The sequence below is a fragment of the Mobula hypostoma genome, chromosome 7, assembly GCF_963921235.1.
Source record: "Mobula hypostoma chromosome 7, sMobHyp1.1, whole genome shotgun sequence".
Taxonomy (NCBI): domain Eukaryota; kingdom Metazoa; phylum Chordata; class Chondrichthyes; order Myliobatiformes; family Myliobatidae; genus Mobula; species Mobula hypostoma.
This window is the reverse complement of record NC_086103.1, coordinates 179,355,921-179,376,443: the sequence shown is the minus strand read 5'-3', so window position 1 is coordinate 179,376,443 and position 20,523 is coordinate 179,355,921. Positions and strand designations below refer to the sequence as shown.

The 20,523-nt window shown below is 44.6% G+C and overlaps 1 protein-coding gene across 3 annotated transcripts in view; it reads left to right on the top strand.

The window, feature by feature from the left end:
- The window catches only part of myo7aa (myosin VIIAa), a 286,417-nt gene that overhangs the window by 152,664 nt on the left and 113,230 nt on the right, over positions 1–20,523 (top strand). For all 3 annotated transcript variants that reach the window (XM_063054640.1, XM_063054639.1, XM_063054638.1), the window contains 4 exons: positions 218–376; positions 8,304–8,396; positions 15,239–15,333; positions 18,492–18,576. In XM_063054640.1, coding sequence (XP_062910710.1) covers positions 218–376; positions 8,304–8,396; positions 15,239–15,333; positions 18,492–18,576 — 432 coding nt within the window. The remainder of the gene's footprint in view (positions 1–217; positions 377–8,303; positions 8,397–15,238; positions 15,334–18,491; positions 18,577–20,523) is intronic.

Below are 20,523 nucleotides of genomic sequence, written 5' to 3'. Positions count from 1 at the left end.
ATATATCAGTGATATTAAATCTGATTTTGATGAGGATGCATGTCCTTGGCTGCTAGATGTATTTTACACCCATTCCCTTCTCCCGATCGTCCCGTCAATAGCACGGCTGCTCTTGGCCGGTGGTGCAGGAGTCTTTCTCATGCACCTGACTCGGCTGAAGAGCTTCACCTCTTCCTTCCGGCATGTCGGTGACGTGCCCCTCTCTCTGTGCCGACAGCTGTTCGACCGGGAGCTGTGTGTCCGCCAGCTGAGATACTCTGGGATGATGGAGACCATTCGGATCCGGCGCGCGGGTTACCCCATTCGCTACACCTTTGTGGAGTTTGTCGATCGATACAGAGTGCTAATGCCCGGGGTCAAACCAGCATACAAACAGGTGAACACTGCAACTTTATTCTTAACAGTTTAAAGATTAGCCTTGTTCTTCAAATATTAAAGATTAATTTTATTTGTCACGTACATTGAAACATAGAGTGAACTGTGTCAGTTGTGTCAGTGACCAACAGAGTCTGAAAATGTGCTGGACAGTCTGCGAGTGTCGCCACGTTTCCGCTGTCAGTACAACACACCCATAACTTACTGATGCTAAATCCATCATAGCGTCATAGAGCACTTCGGCCCATCTGATCTGTAGCAAACTGTTATTCTACCTAGTCCCAACAGGGGGCACTGCACAGGATGGAAACGAGCTGCAGGAAATTGTAAACTCAGTCAGCTCCATCATGGGCACCAGCCTCCCCAGCATCCAGGACATCTTCGAAGAGCAATGCCTCCAAAAGGCAGTATCCACCACTGAGGGCCCCCATCACCAGGACATGCCCTCTTCTCGTTGCTACCATTAGCAAGGAGATACAAGAGCCTGAAGGCACACACTCAACGATTCAGGAATAGCTTCTTCTCGTCTTCCATCAGATTTCTGGATGGAGATTGAACCCTTGAACACTACCTCACTAGTTTTTAAATTTTTTTTTTGCACTGTTTATTTAATTTGACTTATTGAATATGCAGTATATATTCTTACTGTAATTTAGTTTTGTGTATTGTAGTGTACAGCTGCTGCATAACAACAAATTTCATGACATATGCCACTGATATTAGCCTGAGGCTGACTTTGATTTACCTGGACCGTAACCCTCTCCGTAACCCCTCCATACCTGTACCTATCCAAATTTCTATTAAATGCTGTAATCAAACCCTCATCCACCAATGGAATCTGGGAGAAACCAGAGCACCCAGAGGATCCCTTGTGATCATAGGGAGAATAAATAAATTCCTTGCAGACAGTCAGGATTTGAACCGCAATCGCTGGCACTGTACAGCGTTAGGCTAGCCACTACACTTCCACGCCGATGAGGGGGGTCTCTGTGGGACACATCGGCTGCTTATTCTTTTCCATAGATGCTGCCTGACCTGCTGAGTTCCTCCAGCATTGTGTGTGTGTGTGTGTGTGTGTGTGTGTGTCTTGGATTTCCAGCATCTGCAGATTTTATGATTATACTACCTTGCTGCCCACTTCTTGGAGAAAGGGAACAACAACAGACACTGTGGGTGTGCCTGCCCCTCGGGGACTGCAGCGGTTCAGAAGGCAGCTCGTCACCACCTTAAGGGCAACTAGAGCTATGCAATAAATGCTGGCTTAGCTGGCGATGATGTGAGTGAATAAATTTTTTAAAAGACAACAGACAGAAACCGGGCCTTCAAATCAATGAGTTTCCACCAGCCCTTGACCACTCACCTACACTAATCCCACCTTCATCCCATTTTAATAAAATTCTTCAGCCATTCTTCAATGAGAACCATTTTGATGGTTGCTTTTTGTATTTGGATTGTCCTAGCCTGCATGTATTACCTTACCTGTGCTGAGGACAGGTCGAGTCACCGTGATCCTTTGTGATCCATGTAATGAGACTGCTCTTCCTGGTTTTAGACCACTTGCAATAAACAGTATTTCCCTAATTTGGAATGTGGTTAATGTGGAATGAGGCAATCCCCTCACTTGCCCGTCGGTTGGCTTTTGTTCTTTGGGTGTTTTTTTCCCCCTACTGACATGCCCTAGGGTTCTGCCATATACTATGTACTATTCCCTCACTCCCCACCTTCTCATCTGCATTATCTCACATGTTTCAAGATTAAAATGGTAGGTGCGGAGGGGTTGGCAGGGGTAAGTGTTTTACGCAGAGAGTGGTGAGTGCGTGGAATGGCGATGGTGGTGGAGGCAGATACAATAGGGTATTTTAAGAGACTCCTGGATGAGTACATGGAGCTTAGAAAAATAGAGGGCTATGGGTAACCCTAGGTAATTTCTAAGGTAAGGACATGGTCGGCAGAGCATTGTGGGCCGAAGGGCCTGTATCGTGCTATAGGCTTTCTATGTTTCTAAACCCCGCCTGCTGCTTCTCAGCTCAGATTTCCAACTGATCTATGTCCTTTGACAATTTTCCTTATTGCTCTCATGAACTTGGGAGTGTGCATCCACTGTCTATACTCAATGGGTCAATCGCAGCCAAAGCCCTGAGTCTGCAAGTTCACTGGGGAAGTCAGAAGCCTGATGTGTGCGAGGCTGGAGGCCTGGCCTGTCCTGGGGTTGGATTATTGTGTGTGTGTGTGTGTGAGCTGTGTTTTGTGTGTTTTGTTGCTGTTGATCTACTGATCATTGTGGGCATACAATGTAAATGTTGGAACGTGTGTGGACACTCTGCAGGCTGCCCTCAGCACTTCCTTGGGTTTTGTTGGCCAAGGTAAGCAATGCATTTCACTGTATGTTTTGATGTACATCTGCTAAATAAATCTGAATCTGGAATCACATGGGTCCCTGAACTTGCTCTGTACAATACTTACTTGTTCATTGGATTCCTTATTACTCCCAGGATAAAGAATACAAGGGTTAGAAACAGAATAGAGTCCCCTCCTAGTGCACCAAGATAAGGACCACTGTTTCCTCTGAGCTGTGCCGTAACTGAAAGGCTCCCACGCACATACCTTTGTTGCAGCACAACTGGAATAAAGACAGATGAGGAAAAAGTTTATGAACTGTGAAGGATTTTCTTTGTAGTGCTGTATTTTGTTATACCCGCTAATAATTAAAATCAAAAGTATGTAATTTTTCTACTTTCATTCTAAATTGTAGCAGTGTATATATTTCAAAAAAAATTATAGTGCTGTTTTCAGACATGTTTTTGGAAAAAAAAATCTTGCTCAGAGCAATGGTTGGTCTACGCAGCTGTAAAGAAAAAAAATAGAGGGAATGTTGGTAAAGAGAGCAGGCGATACTGTAGTATAGGGGTTAATGCACTGCCTTGCAGATCGGGGTTCAGTTCCCAACACTGTCTGTCTGTTCTTCACATGACCACATGGATTTCCACCACGTACTCTGGTCTCCTCACACGTTCCAAGGACAGTACCGTATGGGTTGGGGTTAGTCAGTTGTGGACATGCTATGTTGGTGTCAGAAACATGGTGACACTTATGGGCTGCCCAGTACAATACACGCTGATTTGATTTGATGCAAACAGCGTGCTTCACCACATGTTTCAATGTATCTGTGATAAATAAAGCTGTTCTGTCTCATTACATACTGCCAGGGCCAGGATAAGGTTGGTTGGATACAGTAAAGTTCCCTTGATGCTGTTCCATCGAACGCTTCCAGAGCAGGGACAGACAGGTTAACTGTAGGTTCGAGTTCTTGGTGAGGCCTGATTGGTGAGATCTGATGTAGATTGTTGAGCACCCTCGCTCCATCCCTTTAAAAGGTGAGATTTCCCAGTAGCCATCCATTTCATTTTTTTGACTTCCCATTCTCATTCTGACATGTTGGTCCATGATCTCCTCTACTGCCACATGGAGACCACTCTCAGGTTGGAGGAGCAATTCCTCATAGTCCACTTGGGTAGCCTCCAATCTGATGGCATAATTGATTTCTCGAACTTTCCGTAATTTCTTCCCCTCCCCACCCCCTTCGTCCAGTCCCAATTCTGGCTTTCATCTGACCCCCTTCCCCTCACTTGTCCATTATCTTCCTTTTGGTGCCCCTCCACCTTCCAATGTTGAAATGTCCTCCCTCATCAGATTCCTTCTTCAGCCTTTTACCTCTTCCACCTATCACCTCCCAGCTGCTTACTTCATCCCCCCTCCCCTCCCTGCCCACCTTCCCTCTCACCCAGTCTCACCTATCCCTGCCAACTTCTACTCCTTCCCCTCTCCCCAGCTTCTTATTCTGGCATCAGCCGCCCTTCCTTTCCAGTTCTGATGAAGGGTCTCATACTGAAACATCGACAGTTTATTCCCCTCCATAGATGCTGTCTGACCTGCTGAGTTCCTCCAGCATTTTGTGTGTGTTCCTCGAGGTTTCCAACATCTGCAGAATACCTTGTGTTCAAGTGCAGGGTCGAGTTTCCTCGACACCCTCCCACCATGCATTCCCACCACAGGCTCGTTCCAGCTTACAGCTGCTAAGTACTGGTGTTCCAAGTTTTAATGCTCCTTTATTTTTAAACTGCCTTAAAAGTGAATCTGTTAAAATAGTTAAAACAGTTGTGGAATTGGGAGTGCTTAGAGTCTTGCTGTGCTGCACCATATTTTCTCAAAGGTTCTTAATTTCTTTATAATTGTATCCAAAAAGAAAGTATTTGCTTCTCAAATAATTGTATGAATATTGTTGCTCTCCACCTATAATACGGATACATTGGAATTAACTTTGGGAGCTATTGGATGAATAGATTTCAGGCTATAATGAAGTCAGACTAATAGGGTACATAGGCCATTCGGCCCAACTCATCCATGCCAACCGAGGTACCCATCTAAGCTAGTTCCATTTAGCCAAGTTTGTCTCACTTTCATCTAAACCAGGGGTTCCCAATCTAAAGTCCACGAACCCCTTGGTTAATTGCATAAAAATAGTTTGGAAACCCCTGCTCTAAACCTTTTCCCATCCACGTACATATCCAAAAGTCTTTTGGCTTCTGGCTTTTTCCCCCTTCCTTTCCAATCCCGATGAAGGGCCTCAGCACAAAATATCGACTGTTTATTCATTTCCATAGGTGCAGCCTGGCCTGCTGAGTTCTTGACTTTTCTCATGAAATTCTATTTCCCTTTCTGGTTTAAAAAAAATGTGCACCCCCCTTCTATTCTCCACTCTGACCTCTCGCCTCTGCTCAGCTACCTGTCATCTCCTCATGGGTTCCCTCCTCATTCCCTTTCTCCTATGGTCCACTCTCCTCTCCTATCAGATTCCTTCCTCTCCAGCCCTTTACCTTTCACACCCACTTGCCTTCGCCTGTCACCTTCTAATTATCCTCCTTTCCCTCCTCCCCACTTTTTTATTCTGGCATCTTTCCCCGTTTCTTCTCAGTTTCGAGGCAGGATCTCATCCCAAAACATCGGCTGTTTATTCATTTCCATAGATGCTGCCCAAGTTCCTTCAGCATTTTGTGTGTGTTGCTTTGAATCTTTTAACTTGTCCCTCTCACAAACTCATGCCTTCTGTTTGTTTATTTCCTTTCCCGAGGGGGAGAGGAGATTGCATTCACCCTATTTATGCCCCAAATGATGTTATACATTTCCATACGGTCATCCTTCAGGCTCCTAGAGAATTTGGAATCCTTTATTCCAAAGCATAATGTCCTAGCCTGTCCAATCTCTGCCTGGAGTCAGACCCTCAGTTAAATAAAATTAAATGTTGAAATTAGAAACAAGTAATCATTAGTTATTGGTGTGGAATAACTTTTAAAAGCAAACATGAATTTGGAGGTAAATTTTCAATGGCATAACTTTACAAATGAAGCTTTTAGAAATTTAGATTTTTTGATTATCTAGACAGAAAATATGTTCAGAAAAAAAACTCTTTCACATTATCATCTAGTATTGTTATGGTGTGTCAAAAGCAAATGGGTTTTAATTTTAAGAATTAGATGCAAAGTAAAACCCCCTGACTATTTCCTGTTGCACATTTCCAGTAGGTCTCCAACACCATATGTAAGTTTCAGCCTCCATTTCCATTGCAGACTATTCATCAAAAATTTATGTTTAAAACCCCACGATCTGTTTACTTTCATTTTGTAAATGTCCGATTACTGATGTGTTGATGTTAAGTGATGATACCACGAGTTATGAAAATGAATTCTTGAATGCTCTTAGATTTTGTGTTATTTAACTGTACATTGAATTAATAAAAAGAACAGTGGGGAAAGATGCAGAGTAAAACTCCCTCTACCTTGTCCAAACAAATACTTCCCAGATTATCAGAAGAGTGCATGCAGAGAAGAGGGACAGGAAGTGCATATTTCTATTGGCAAAGTTGGTAACCAGGGAAAGTAAATTTAAAGGCATTGAAATGAATTGTCTAATGGTGAAGATCTGTCCTGGGCCCAACATATTGAAGTAATCATGCAGAAAGCACGCAAGTGGCTATATTTCATTAGAAGTTTGTGGAGGTTTGGCATATCTTCAAAGTGTTACGTACCCCGTAACTGGGTTGCCAAACCAGCAGAAATGGACCACTCAGTTGGAGTCTGGATTACTGGAACTAAGAAAGTTTTATTAAAGAAATAAGCAACACAGTACTCTAATAGTAAGGATATAAATGCAACAGGTTAGCAATGAATAAACACACATGTACACAGAGCTAGGATAATAGGATCAATCAAGCTCTATCGTCGTCTAGGGGTAAATGACCAGTTTCAAGTGACGCAAAGTTCAGTTCAATTGAATTCAGTTCAGTTCACAGTAATCACTGTTGTGCCATTGGGCGGGGGGGGGGGGGAGAGAGAACGAATGAATATTCAGATCGGATTCCAAACAGACCTTCGATATTCCTCGCAGTCAGCTTTCGGGCGAGCCCTTTGTAATGTCTTCTGAGGTCACCGACTGTGACCCCTCCGTTCCAGATACGATCATTCTTCTGCGGTGAACCCAGCACCCAGGCAAGGGTGGACACACACACCAGGTTCCCGCCGATCCGTACTTTTCCACCCTGTGCGTCTATGGCTGGTCCTGCGACCACACCTCCAACAACTCCCACCAACTAATGGGGGGGGGCACACCGCTTTCAGGGTCTCGTTACCTCGTGGAGTCGTGTGTCGATTGCCTTAGCGAACCTGTCCCTTTTTATCCCCCTGCTGGGGTATTGCCTGTCCATCACACTTCAAACAGTTCAGGGTTCAAAAGGAGCCAGTCTTGACAATACTCAGACCAGTGTCTCCTTCCGTTAAACTCTCTCGTCTCTTCATTAACATTTCCAAATGCTGCTCCATTGTCTTATTTATCTCCCTCTCCTGAAGACAGGTGGCAGATCAACTGTTGATCCCCACTGGTGCTAGCACAGGACAGTTAACATCTTAGTCTATGTGTACTTTTGTAACCCTCTTTCGTCACAAAAGACGCTCACAAGCACCACGAAGCATTCTGACTGCATCACTGTCTGGTATGGAGGGGCCAATGCACAGGACTGGAAAAAGCTGCAGAGGGTTGTAAACTCAGCCAGCTCCATCAGAGGCACTAGCCAGCCCACCATCGAGGGCCTCTTCAAAAGGCGATGACTCAGAAAGGGGGCATCCATCATAAAGGGCCCTCACCGTCCAGGACATGCCCTCTTCTCATTGCTACCGTCAGGGAGGAGTTATGGGACCCTGAAGCGAGAGACTCAATATTTCAGAAGTAGCTTCTTCCCCTCCACCAACAGATTTCTTAACCATCCACGAACACTACTTCACTATTTTGCAACACACATGAAAGTTGCTGGTGAACGCAGGAGGCCAGGCAGCATCCCCAGGAAGAGGTACAGTCGACGTTTCGGGCCGAGACCCTTCATCAGGCCTGAAATGTCGACTGTACCTCTTCCCAGAGATGCTGCCTGGCCTGCTGCGTTCACCAGCAACTTTGATGTGTGTTGCTTGAAATTCCAGCATCTGCGGGTTTCCTCATGTTCTCTATTTTGCTGTCTTTTTGCACTATTTGCTGATTAATTTTTGTATTCCTTATTGTAACAGAGAATAAATGTTTGTTTTGCGCTGTACTGCTGCAAACAACAGTGCAGCACAGAACAACAAAACAACAAATTTCATGACACCCGTCAGTGGAAGGAAGCTTGGTTCTGATGCTGAAAAGTCACCCTGGGGTAGGCTGTGTTCCTGAAGTAGTATTGCCTGAATCAAGAGACTGGAGATTCCAGTTTCGAGAGGAGGATTCTGACCATCTTATCCTTGTTTCACACGAATGCCCTGCTATTTAAAGGAGACCTTCAAAGTTTGACTGAGAGTTCTAAAGCTGCGTAGAGCTTTTTTTCTGAAAATCGCTTTTTCTTTTCCCAGAGTGACCTGCGTGGGACATGCCAGCGAATAGCAGAAGCCTTCCTGGGCCAGGATGGTGACTGGCAGATTGGAAAGACCAAGATTTTCCTGAAGGTGGGGATAGAATAGGGCTTGTGGGGTATCTGTACTCCATTTCTCACCCCTGGTTCATTCTGTAGGACTTTAACCCCAACTAACAAACAAAAAAAAACAAGAAAAAAAAACCATTTGGAGCACAAACCTGGAGCTATACACCATACAAGCTTCTATTTAAAAAAAAAAGACATCAATTCGCCAACGAAATCCATTTACCCAAGAATCAGAAGGGAACCATCTTAAATAGCTCAAATCAAATGATAGTAGCAGGCAAAAGAGCCCCACCTTTTCTCAAAGTCAAATCAAGGATCAAAAGTTCGACTTCTGACTTTTTTCCAAACTAAGACATAACATCACCTGAGAGAACCATTGTATCAAAGTGGGAGCAGAAATATCTTTCCATTTTAATAAAATAGTCCTTCTAGCCAATAATGTAACAAATGCAATTACATATTGGTCTGATATCGAAATACCATGAATATGTTGAGGAATTATACCAAACAAAACTGTCAATTTATTAGGTTGTAAATTAATTTTTAAAGCTTTAGAAATTGTAGAAAAAATAGATTTCCAAAACTGTTTCAATACAGAACATGACCAAAACATATGTGTCAATGTAGCTATTTCAGTTTTACATATGTAGGACGTTAAATATGTCAGTATTTGGACAACCACACATAATGTTATCAATGTTCAAAGTACATTTATCAATGTACATGTATGTCACAATATACTACCCCTGAGATCAATTTTCTTGCTGACATTCACAATAACTTCAATGAAATACAATAGAATCAATGAAAAATTGCACAAACAGCCAATGTGCAAAAGACAACAAATTGGGCAAATACAAAAAGAAAAACAAAATAATAATAATAGTTAAGTAAGTAATAAATAACCTTCAGGACAGGAGTTGTAAAATTAGCTTGTAGGTTGTGGGACCTCAGCGTTGGGTTAAGTACGGTTATCCACACTGGTTCAGGAGCCTGATGGTTGAGGGGTAATAACAGTTCCTGAACATGGTGGTGGGGGTCCTGGGGCTCCTGAACCTCCCTCCTGATGACAGCAGTGAGAGGAGAGCGTGGGCTGGTGTTGCCTTCCTGTGACAGCGCTCCTTGTAGATGTGGCACGTTCCACTTGAGGCTGCGAGCTCGGTTGTGAGTGTGTAACCACAGGAGCAGGACCTTTGGCCCACAATGTCTGTGCTGAACATGAGGCAAAGTTGAACTGAATCTCTCTTGTCTGCTGCAGCTGGAAAGAATTCACACACGACCCCGGTGAACACCTTCAGAACAAACTTCTTCATTACATGCTGATGTTGGGGGAGTCATTCATCCTAGAATGAGTACCCACTACTCCGCACCCCTCATTTCAAAGTTTTGATCATTCCAATACTAGTTTTCCCCACTTTTTCCCTTTATATTTCTCTGCACATTTGTGTCTGTCTAAAAAAAAACCTCTTAAGCACCACTATCACTATAGTTCTGCCACTTCCCTGGCAGCCCGCTCCATGCACCCACCACTTTGTTTTTAAAGAGAGCATTCTCTGCAAACGCCCGTTCAGCCTTTCTCCCTCTCACCTTAAATGCATGTCCTCCAGTATTTGACATTTCCACCCCAGGAAAAGGTTCTGGCAATCTGCATGCCCCGTAACGGCTGCATCACAGCCTGGGTTGCAAACACCAATGCCCTCGAACAGAAAATCCTAACGAAAGTAGTGGATACAGCCCAGTCCATCACGGGTAAGCTCTTGCCCACCATTGAACACATCTACACGGAGCGTTGTCGCAGGAAAGCAGCATCACTATCATCTGGGACCCCCACCACCCAGGTCATGCTCTCTTCTCACTGCTGCCATCAGGAAGAAGGTACAGGAGCCTCAGGGCCCACACCACCAGGTTCAGGAACAGTTATTACCCCTCAACCATGGATACTATAGAGAGAGTGCACAGGACATTTACAAGGATGTTGCCTGGATTGGAGGGTGTACCTTATGAGAATAGGTTGAGTGAACTTGGCCTTTTTCACCTTGGAGCAACGGAGGATGAGAGGTGACCTGATAGAGGTGTATAAGATGATGAGAGGCATTGATCGTGTGGATAGTCAGAGGATTTTTTTTTCTCCCAGGGCTGAAATGGCTAACACGAGGGGGGGCATAGTTTCAAGGTGCTTGGAAATGGGTACCGAGGGGATGTCAGGGTAAGTTGTTTACACAGTGGGTTCGTAGAATGCACTGCTGGCAGCAATGGTGGAAGCGGATACAATAGGGTCTTTTAAGGAACTCTCAGGTACATGGAGCTTAGAAAAAACAGAAGGCTATACACTAGGGAAATCCTAGGCAGTTTCTGGAGTACGTTCCATGGTTGGCATAACAATGTAATGTGCTGTAGATTTCTATGTTCTATGTTCTCTATCAGGCTCCTGAACTAGAGGGGGTAACTTCACTTGCCCCGTTACTGAAATATTCCCACAACCTATGGACTGACTTTCAATTACTCTTCATCTCATGTTCTTGACAATTATTTACTTATTTGTCATTATTTCTTTTTATATTTGCACAGTTTGTTGTCTGTTGCACACTGAACGCCCATTTGGTGCTGTCTTTCGTTGATTCTATTGTGGTTGGTACTTTGTCATGGATTTATTGAGTATGCCCACAAGAAAATGAATTTCAGGATTGTATATGGTGACATAAATGTTGGTAATAAATTTATTTTGAATTTGATAAACTTCTGTCAGGTCTCCCTTAAGTTACTTACACTCCAAAGAAAACAGCCCAGGTTTGCCCAACCCCTCCTTGTAGCTTGACCCCTCTGACACATAATTTGGGTGGCGCGGTGGTGTAGCGGTTAGCCTACCGCCATTCCAGTGGCCCAGGTTCAACCCTGAGCACGTCTGTGAGGAGTTTGTACTATTTCTCCGCATAGGTTTCCTCAGGTGCTCTGGTTTCCTACAAAACTCCAAAGACACAAGGGTTAGTCGGTTGTTTGGTCACATGGGTGTAATTGGTCAGCGTGGGCTCGTTGGGCCTGTTACCATCCTGTATATCTCTATCGCGGGTTCCCAATCTCTTTTTATGCCACGGTCCCCTACCATTAACCGAGGGGACTGTGGACTCCAGGTTGGGAGCCCTTGCTCTAAATGAAGTGAAGAGGAATCTTCTAGGTCATGGTACTATTTCCCTCCACCACAACCAGCTGAGCCTCCGGAGGTGTGGATGCTTAGCACTCGGATTCCCTGCCCGTGCCACAAGGACAGTTAAGGAGGCGTGTGGTGTGTTGGCCTTCATTAGTCAGAGGATTGCTTGGAGGAATGTTGCAGCTCTACAGAACCCTGGTTAGACCACACTTAGAGAATTGTGTTCAGTTCTGGTCGCCTCATTGTAGGAAGGAGGTGGAAACTTTAGAGAGGATGCAGAGGAGATTTGCTTGGATGCTGACCAGATCAAAGAACCAGTCCCGATGAAGGGTCTCGGCCTGAAAAGTTGACTGTTTACCCTTTTCCATAGATGCTGCCTGACCTGCTGAGTTCCTCCAGCATTTTGTATGTATTAATTTGATTTCCAGCATCTGCAGCTTTTCTCTTGTTTGTGACATGCCTTATGAAGGCAGGGTGAGTAAACCAGGTCTTTTCCCTTTGGATTGAAGGGAGGTGACAGGTGACTTGACAGAGGTGTACGAGGTGTTAAGAGGTCTAGCTAGAGTAGAATGGACAGCCAGAAACATCTTCCCAGGTTGGAAATCGCTAGTATGAGGAGGCATGACTTTGTGTTTGGAGGAAAGAATGGGGGGTGGGGGTGGAGGAAATATCAGAGATAGTTTTTTTACACAGAGTGGTAGGTGCATGGAGTGTGCTGCCGGAGTGATGATCGAGGCAGATGCTTTAAGAACGTTTAAGACACTCTTAGATAGGCACATAGCTAAGAGGAAGAATGGAGCATTATGAGGGAAGGAAGGGTTAGATTGATCTCGGAGTAGGTTAGAGGGTCAGCACAACATTGTGGGCCAAAGGGCCTGTACTGTTCTGTTCTCTATAAAGCTGTATCCTTGGTCACTTTGCCGCACCGATTGTTGCTTGATGTAATGGTGGAATGAGAAGCATGGTGTGGTAGAGGATCCTTCTCCCTGCTATCTGCCGATGGGCCAGTTTATCAGCAATCCTCAGCTGTCACTGCACCAGGATGCCGCCCTGCGTGCTTGCAGACAGCAGAGCATCTCCGTTTCCTGTCAGGAAACTCCCAGATTCTCCCTATGGACTCATGGAAGGTCATCGCCATGGAAACATGCGGGTGTGCACTAAAAGATTTTGTTTTTGACAAAACTATGGGTTGAAAATTGAAAAAAAATGGTCATGATTGAAATAACGAAGTGGAAAAATTAAGTACTTCTCACTACATATTGAAATCAAGGAGATTGCGTTTTGTGTTTTTGAGGAGTTGGTGCCTTACTTTGGTGCAGCATAGCCTCCAACCTATAGCCTGAACATTAATCTCTCCAATTTTGATAATCTCTGCCCTCTCTCTCTGTCTGTCTTTTTTCTATTCCTCATTCTGGTTGCCTCTCGCTCCTTCTCTTCTCAGCTGCCCGTTGCCTCCCGCTGGTGCTCCCCCTCGTCCTCTCCTTCTTTCCATGGTTCACTCTCTTCTCCTGTTAGATTCCTTCTCCGTTGGCAATTTACCTCTTCCACCTATCAACTCCCACCTCCTCACTTTATCCCCACTCCCCCACTCACTTACCTTCCCCCTCATCTGGTCTCACCTGTCACCTGCCAACACTTACACCTTCCCTATCCCACCTCCTTATTCTGGCTTCTTCCACTTTTCTTTCCCATCCTGATGAGGGATCTCAGCCCAAAATATCAGCAGTTTGTTCCCCTCCTTGAATACTGCATGACTTGCTGAGTTCCTCCGGCGTTTTGTATGTGTTGCTTCAGATTCCTCCCTCTCTCTCTCTCTGGCCTGTCCCACTTCTAATGACGACTGTCTGATTGAGACCTGGCTAGGTAAGGTGTTGTTTAACCCAGGAATCCTCGGCCCACTTGTCTGCTCTTTTGCCACACAAGGGTGACTGCTTGATGATAACTTGGTACAGCATGAAACGTTAATTGATCTCCAGATCACCGAATGTAGAGCTTTGGGGAGTATGAAGCACCTTGTAACCCTTTAAGGTAGACATACCCTATTTTAATCCCTCAAATCTTAACTGCGTCATGATAGAAAGAATAGAAAAGTACAACACAGGAACAGGTCCTCGGGCCCAAATATAGTTCCAAAACACCCAAACACTAACCCCTCCTACCTACACAACGTCCATATCCCTCCATCTTCCCCACATTTATGTGCCTATCAAAACATCTCTTAAAAGCCTCTAACGTAGTTGCCTCTCCCACCATGCCAGGCAGCATGTTCCAGGCATCCGCCATTCTCTGAGTTTAAAAAATAGAAATTACCCTCACGTCCCCTTTGAACTGATCTCCTTCTCATCTTCAATGCATGACTTCTAGTATTAGACACCTGGGGAAACAGATACTCCCTGTCTACTCATTCTCATGATCTTAGTAACCTATATCAGATCCCCCCTTGGCCTCCCACGCTCCAGAGAAAGCAACCCAAGTTTGTCCAGCCTCTGGCCTCTAATCCAGGCAGTATCCTGGTAATTCTCTTCTGCACCCTCTTCAAAGTCTCGGTGTCCTTCCTATGTGACTGAACACCATCACTTGATAAGCCCCATCGCAAGTAATTGCAACAACTTTGATGGAAGTGGTTTGCCAATTTTTATGCCATTCACACCTATCTTAAAGATTATCTTGTCACACGTACATCAAAATGTAGAGTGAAATGTATCGTTTTGCGTCAAATCAAATGAGTTGTATTGTGAGGCCTACGGTGTTGCCCCACATCTGGCACCAACAGGCTAAAACTTAATAACTCTAACTTTACATCTTTGGAAAGTGGAAGGAAACGTATTGAAATCGAGGAATATTAAGTGGATAGTATAGTAGATACTATAGAAAGAGTGCAGAGGAGATTTACAAGGATGTTGCCTGGATTGGAAGGTGTACCCTATGAGAATAGGTTGAGTGAACTTGGCCTTTTCTCCCTGGAGCGACGGAGGATGAGAGGTGACCTGATAGAGGTGTATAAGATGATGAGAGACATTGATCAAATGGGTAGCCGGGGGCTCTTTCCAAGGGCTGAAATAGCTAACACAAGGGGGCATAGTTTTAAGGTGCTTGGAAGTAAGTACAGTGGGGATGTCAGGGTTAAGTTTTTCAGAGTGGTGGGTGCATGGAATACACTGCCGGCGATGGAGGTGGATGCAATAAGGTCTTTCAAGAGACTCCTGGATAGGTACATGAAGCTTAGAAAAGTAGAGCGCTATGCAGTAGTGGAATTCTGGGCAGTTTATAGAGTAGGTTACATGGTCAGCACAACCTTGTGGGCTGAAGGGCCTGTAACGTGCTATAGATTTCTATGATTCTATGAAACTGGAACTCCCAGAGGAAACCCTCGTGTTGGGAATGTATAAGCTCCTTACAGCAGCAGGAATTGAACCTTGATCACTGTAAAGCTTTGCGATAACTGCTACACTACCATGCCCTCCTCGTACCTTTCAGAGACATTGAGCGATATTTTCCCCCTCAATCCCTGACCTGGAGAAGCAAAGATTCCTGATGGAGGGCTCTGCCCAAAGCAGCATCGGTTCATTTCCCTCCACAGATGCTGCCTGGCCTGCTGAGTTCCTCCAGCATTCTCTGTGTGTTGCTCTGGATTTCCAGCATCTGCAGAATCTCCTGTGTCTCTGATATTTCCCTCTATGTGTTCTCCCCTGTTTTTTTTTAATCCCCCACCCACCTTGCAGGATCACCATGACATGATGCTGGAGATAGAGAGAGACAAGGCGATCACAGGCAAGGTTATCCTGATCCAGAAAGTAGTTCGAGGATTTAAAGACAGGTAAGTCCAAGGTTTGGGGTGCATTACTGGGGAATGTAGGTTCTGTGATCGGGCAAAAAAAGTGGGAGTGAAAGCCAGTGAAGACATTCAATTGATGGAACTGTCAAGACCTCCTCCTGCTCTGAATTGGGATTTTTCCCACTTTAAAACATAGAACTCTACAGCACAGTACAGACACTTCAGCCCATGATGTTGCACTGACTTTATAACCTACTCTGAGATCAACCTAACCCTTCCATCCCATGTAGCCCTTCAATTTTGTATCATCCATGTGCCTATCTAGAAGTCTCAAAGATCCAAAAGTACATTTATTATTAAACTATGCATAGAGATTACAACCCTAAGATTAGTCTTCCCCACAGACAGCCATGGAACAAAGAAAAAACATGATTCCGTTCAGAGAAAAACATCAACCCTCCTCCCGCCTCCCCCAACACACAAAAAAAAAACAAATCGCACGAACGGCCAAGAAAAGCAAAGAACACAGAATATGAACCGCAAAATGGAAAGAGTCCAAGTCCAGGTCACCAAAACAAAAAGAAGTGACCAAAACACATGAAGTACAGAGTCCTAGCTACAAACCGCCCTCTCCCGTCCACACTCACCGCAACTGTTTCCATCTTATTGACACTTTAATCAGCAAAATCAGCAAGAAATGTAGTCAGTCATGGGTTTGTGCACCATCTCCAGGCTTTTTGGCCTTGAGGCCGGCAGCTTCATTCCAAGCCTTATAGAAGACGCTCAGGACAGCAAAGTGCTAAATCACTCAATTGGCCCGATAACACACCACCAAAATGTAGATCACAGGCTCCAACTGTAGCAGAACCACATTTGAAAGAAAAAGAAGACATGGAAGAAGGAGTTTTGTGAACCATCTGGAGGAGGTTGCCCTTGGTACATTGCATACAGTGAAGTGCATCATTTGCATTAACAACCAACACAGACTGTGGATGTGCTGGGGGCTGCCACACATTGCTGTGCCATTGCAGCCTACCCACCATGTTCAACAGAACAACAACAAAGCAAGTGCCTTTCCTCACTACCACCCACCCACCTACCTACCTACTCACTCACACATGCCTCAGTTCTCCAACCCCAGAACTAGCCACCACCAGACCTTCAGCCTCCATTGGACCAAAAGAGTCACAGACATCAGGCCTCCAACTTCCCCAGGGGACTCACAGACCCAGCACCTCGGCTATCCTGAACTTCCAGTCAAGCTTCGGGCTTCAATCTTCAGTATCAACCCCAGAATTTACCGAAACAGGACCCCTAACTCCAGAATAGAGTTATGATAATCTACATTTTCCAGTATTCTTTATAGCAGTCTATGAGTGTGGGTCTGGATCATACAGATTGGACTTGAGCTCACTACAGTTTAAGCGGCCATCATGCAAGGAGCTCCCGCTGACAGTAGCTGAAGTCAGGTTTAGTGTCACTGACTTGTATCACGTGAAATTTGTTTTGTAGCAGCAAAACCATATAAAAATCACAAAATTACTACAAGTTACACAAATACTGTGTGTGTGTGTGTGTGTGTGTGTGTTGATCATTACAGAATGTCTCTCTGGTGCTTACCACTCCCTCCACTCTCCCTTCCCCTTTTCCCAACCATGATTCCCCTTTCCCTGCCCCTTCCCACTCTCAGTCCACAATAGAGACCTGTATCAAGATCGGGCCTATCATAAGACTATAAGATATAGGAGCAGAATTAGGCCATTTGGCCCATCGAGTCTGCTCTGCCATTTCATCATAACTGATCCATTTTTCCTCTCTGCCAGTCTCCTGCCTTCTCCCTGTGTCCTTTCATGCCCTGACTAATCAAGAATCGCTCACATATGTCATAACATTAGTTTTTTTTTTGCAGTGGCAGTCCAGTGTGTAATATACATTAAAAAATTACGTAAAACATTAAAAATAAACATAAAATTTACTACAGTATTACCCTAGCTACGTGTGTGTGCCTAAGACTTTTGCACAGTACTGTATATAGTGCAAAATATAAGGTGTTTATGAACCATTCAGAAATCTGTTGGCAGAGGGGAAGAAGTTGTTCCTAAATCATTTTGCATGGGTCTTCAGGCTCCTGTACCTCCTCTCTGATGATCGTAATGCTAAGAGGGCATATTCCAGATGGTGCAAATCTTTAATGACAGATGTCCCCTTCTTAAGCATGGCCTTTTGAAGATATCCCTGATGGTGGGGAGGGATGTGTCTTTGATAAAGTTAACTGAATCTACACCCTCTGAACATTAGAGACCCCATACCAGGTGGTGATGCAAGTGCCAGAACGCTCACCGTTGTACATCTACAGAAATTTGTACAAGTCTTTGTTGACATACCAAATCTCTTTGAACTCCTGACAAAGGAGAGCTGCCAACATGCCGCCTGTATGATTGCATCAGAGTGTTGGGTGCTGGATCATTCATTTATTAGTTATGTGTCGTGTTGTATGATGTGGGTGATCATAGTCTTTTCATGACCATGCAGCAGACACAAAATGCTGGAGGAATTGAGCAGGCCAGGCAGCATCTCGGACAAGAGTACAGTCAAAGTTTTGGGCCTAAACCCTTCAGGAAATGTCGACTGAAACATGAAGAAATCTGCAGATGCTGGAATTTCAAGCAACACACATAAAAATTGCTGGTGAACGCAGCAGGCCAGGCAGCATCTATAGAAAGAGGTACAGTCGACGTATTGGGCCGAGACCCTTCGTCAGGACTAACTGAAAGAAGAGATAGTAGGAGATTTGAAAGTGGGAGGGGGAGATCTGAAATGATAGGAGAATGTGCTCTCTTTCCCAGGCGCTGCCTAGCCTGCTGAGTTCCTCCAGCGTTTTGTGTATGTTGCTTGGATTTCCAGCATCTGCAAATTTTCTCCTCTTTCCATGACCATGATGGTCTTGGCAAATTTTCCTCAGAAGTGGTTTGCCATTGCCGTCTTCTGGGCAGTGTCTTCACAAGACAGGTGACTCCAACCATTATCAATGCTCTTCAACGATTGCCCCCCTGGCATCAGTGGTCGCATAACCAGGACTTGTGCTATGCACCAGCTGCTCATACGACCATCCATCACCTGTAGGATAGAACCTGTATACTGTGGGATATGGCGTGTTACTTTTGCCTTCTAGATTTGACAGATTTCTGAATTTTCCACAGGTCAAATTTTGTTAAAATAAGAAATGCAGTGATGTTAATTCAGAAATATTGGCGTGGATATCAGTGCCGGAAGAGCTTCAGTGCGGTATGTAAGCGTTATGATAATTACGTTATTGTTACATCTACTGAAACACAACAGAAAAATCTTTCATGTATCTTCCAGAAAGATTGTAAATACAAGTATATTGAAATAGTACAAAGGCAAAAGCAATAGCAGAATGCAGGAGGTAGTATTGCAGTTCTCTTAAGACATAGGAGCAAAGTTAGGTAATTCACCCCTTCGCGTCTGTGCCGCCGTTCCATCACGGCTGATTTATTACCCTCTCAATCCCATCCTCCCACTTTCTCCCCATAACCTTCACTCATCAAGAACCTACAAACCTCTGCTTGAAATATACCCAATGACTTGGCCTCCACAGCCATCCGTGGCAAAGAATTCCGCAGATTCAGCATCCTTTGGCTAAAGAAATCCCTCCTCGTCTCTGTTCTAAAGGGAAGTCTTTCTGTTCTTGCGCTGTGCCCTCTGGTCAGAGAAGACGTGCAGGACTGATGAAGGGTTTTGGCCTGAAACAGCAACAGTTTATTTCTTTTTCATGGATGCTGCCTGACCTGCTGAGTTCCTCCAGCATTTTAGACCATGACAGAGGAGCAGAATTAGACTATTTGGCCCATCAAGTCTTCTCCACCACTCAATCATGGCTGATCCGATTTTTCCCCTTGTTAGCCCCACTCCTTAGCCTTTTTCCTGTAACTTTTGATGTCGTGGCCAATCAGGAACTTACCAATTTCCGCCTTAAATACAGTCAACAACCTGGCCTCCACAATGGCCTGTGGTAACAAATTCCACAAATTCACCACCCTCTGGCTAAAGACATTTCTCTGCATTTCTGTTTTAAATGGACGCCCCTCTATCCGGAGGCTGTGCCCTCTTGTCCTAGACTGTCCCACCATGGGAACCATCCTTACCACATCTACTCTGTCTAGGTCTTTCAATATTCGAGAGGTTTCAATGAGATTCCCCCTGAACCTTCGAAATTCTAGTGAGTACACGCCCAGAGCCATCAAACGTTCCTTATATGATAACCCTTTCATTCCCAAAACATACTTGTGAACCTCATCTGAACTCTTTCCAATGCAAGCACATCTTTCCTTGGATAAGAAGCCAAAACTGTTCACAATACTCAAGGTGAGGTCTCACCAGTGCTTTCATAAAGCCTCAGCGTTACATTTCTGCTGTTATATTCTAGATCTCTTGAAATTAATGCTCACATTGCATTCGCCTTCCTCAACACTGATTTTCTCCCCGTTTAGAAAATAGTCTGCATACTTATTTCTTCTACCAAAGTGCGTGACCATGCATTTTCCAACATTGTACTTCATTTGCCACTTTCTTGCCCATTCTCTGAATCTGACTAAGTCCTTCTGCAGCCTTCCTGTTTCCTCAACACCACATGCCCCTCCACCAATCTTCATATCATCTGCAAACATGGCAACAAAGTCATCTATTCCGTCATCTAAATCATTGATTTACAGCATAAAACGAAGTGGTCACAACACCAATCCCTGTGGAACACCTCTAGTCACTGGCAACCAACCAGAAATGGATCCTTTTATTCCCACTCACTGCCTTCTTCCAATCGGCCAATGCTCTCACCATGTTAGTAACTTTCTGTAATACTACAGGCTCTTAACTTGGTAAGCAGTGTTGTGTGGCACCTTGTCAAAGGCCTTCTGAAAGTCCAAATATACATCCACTACATCCCCTTTATCTATCCTGCTCATAATCTCCTCAAGTAATTCCAACAAGTTAGTCAGGCAGGATTTTCCCTGAATGGAACCATCCTGACTTTGTCCTATATTGTCCTGTGTCACCAAGTACTCCATCACTTCATCCTTAACACTTGACTCCAACATCTTCCCAGCCACTGAGGTCAGGCTAATGGATCTATAATTTCCTTTCTGCTGCCTCCCTCCTTTCTTAAAGAGTGGAGTGACATTTGCGATTTTCCAGTTGTTCGGAACCATGCTAGAG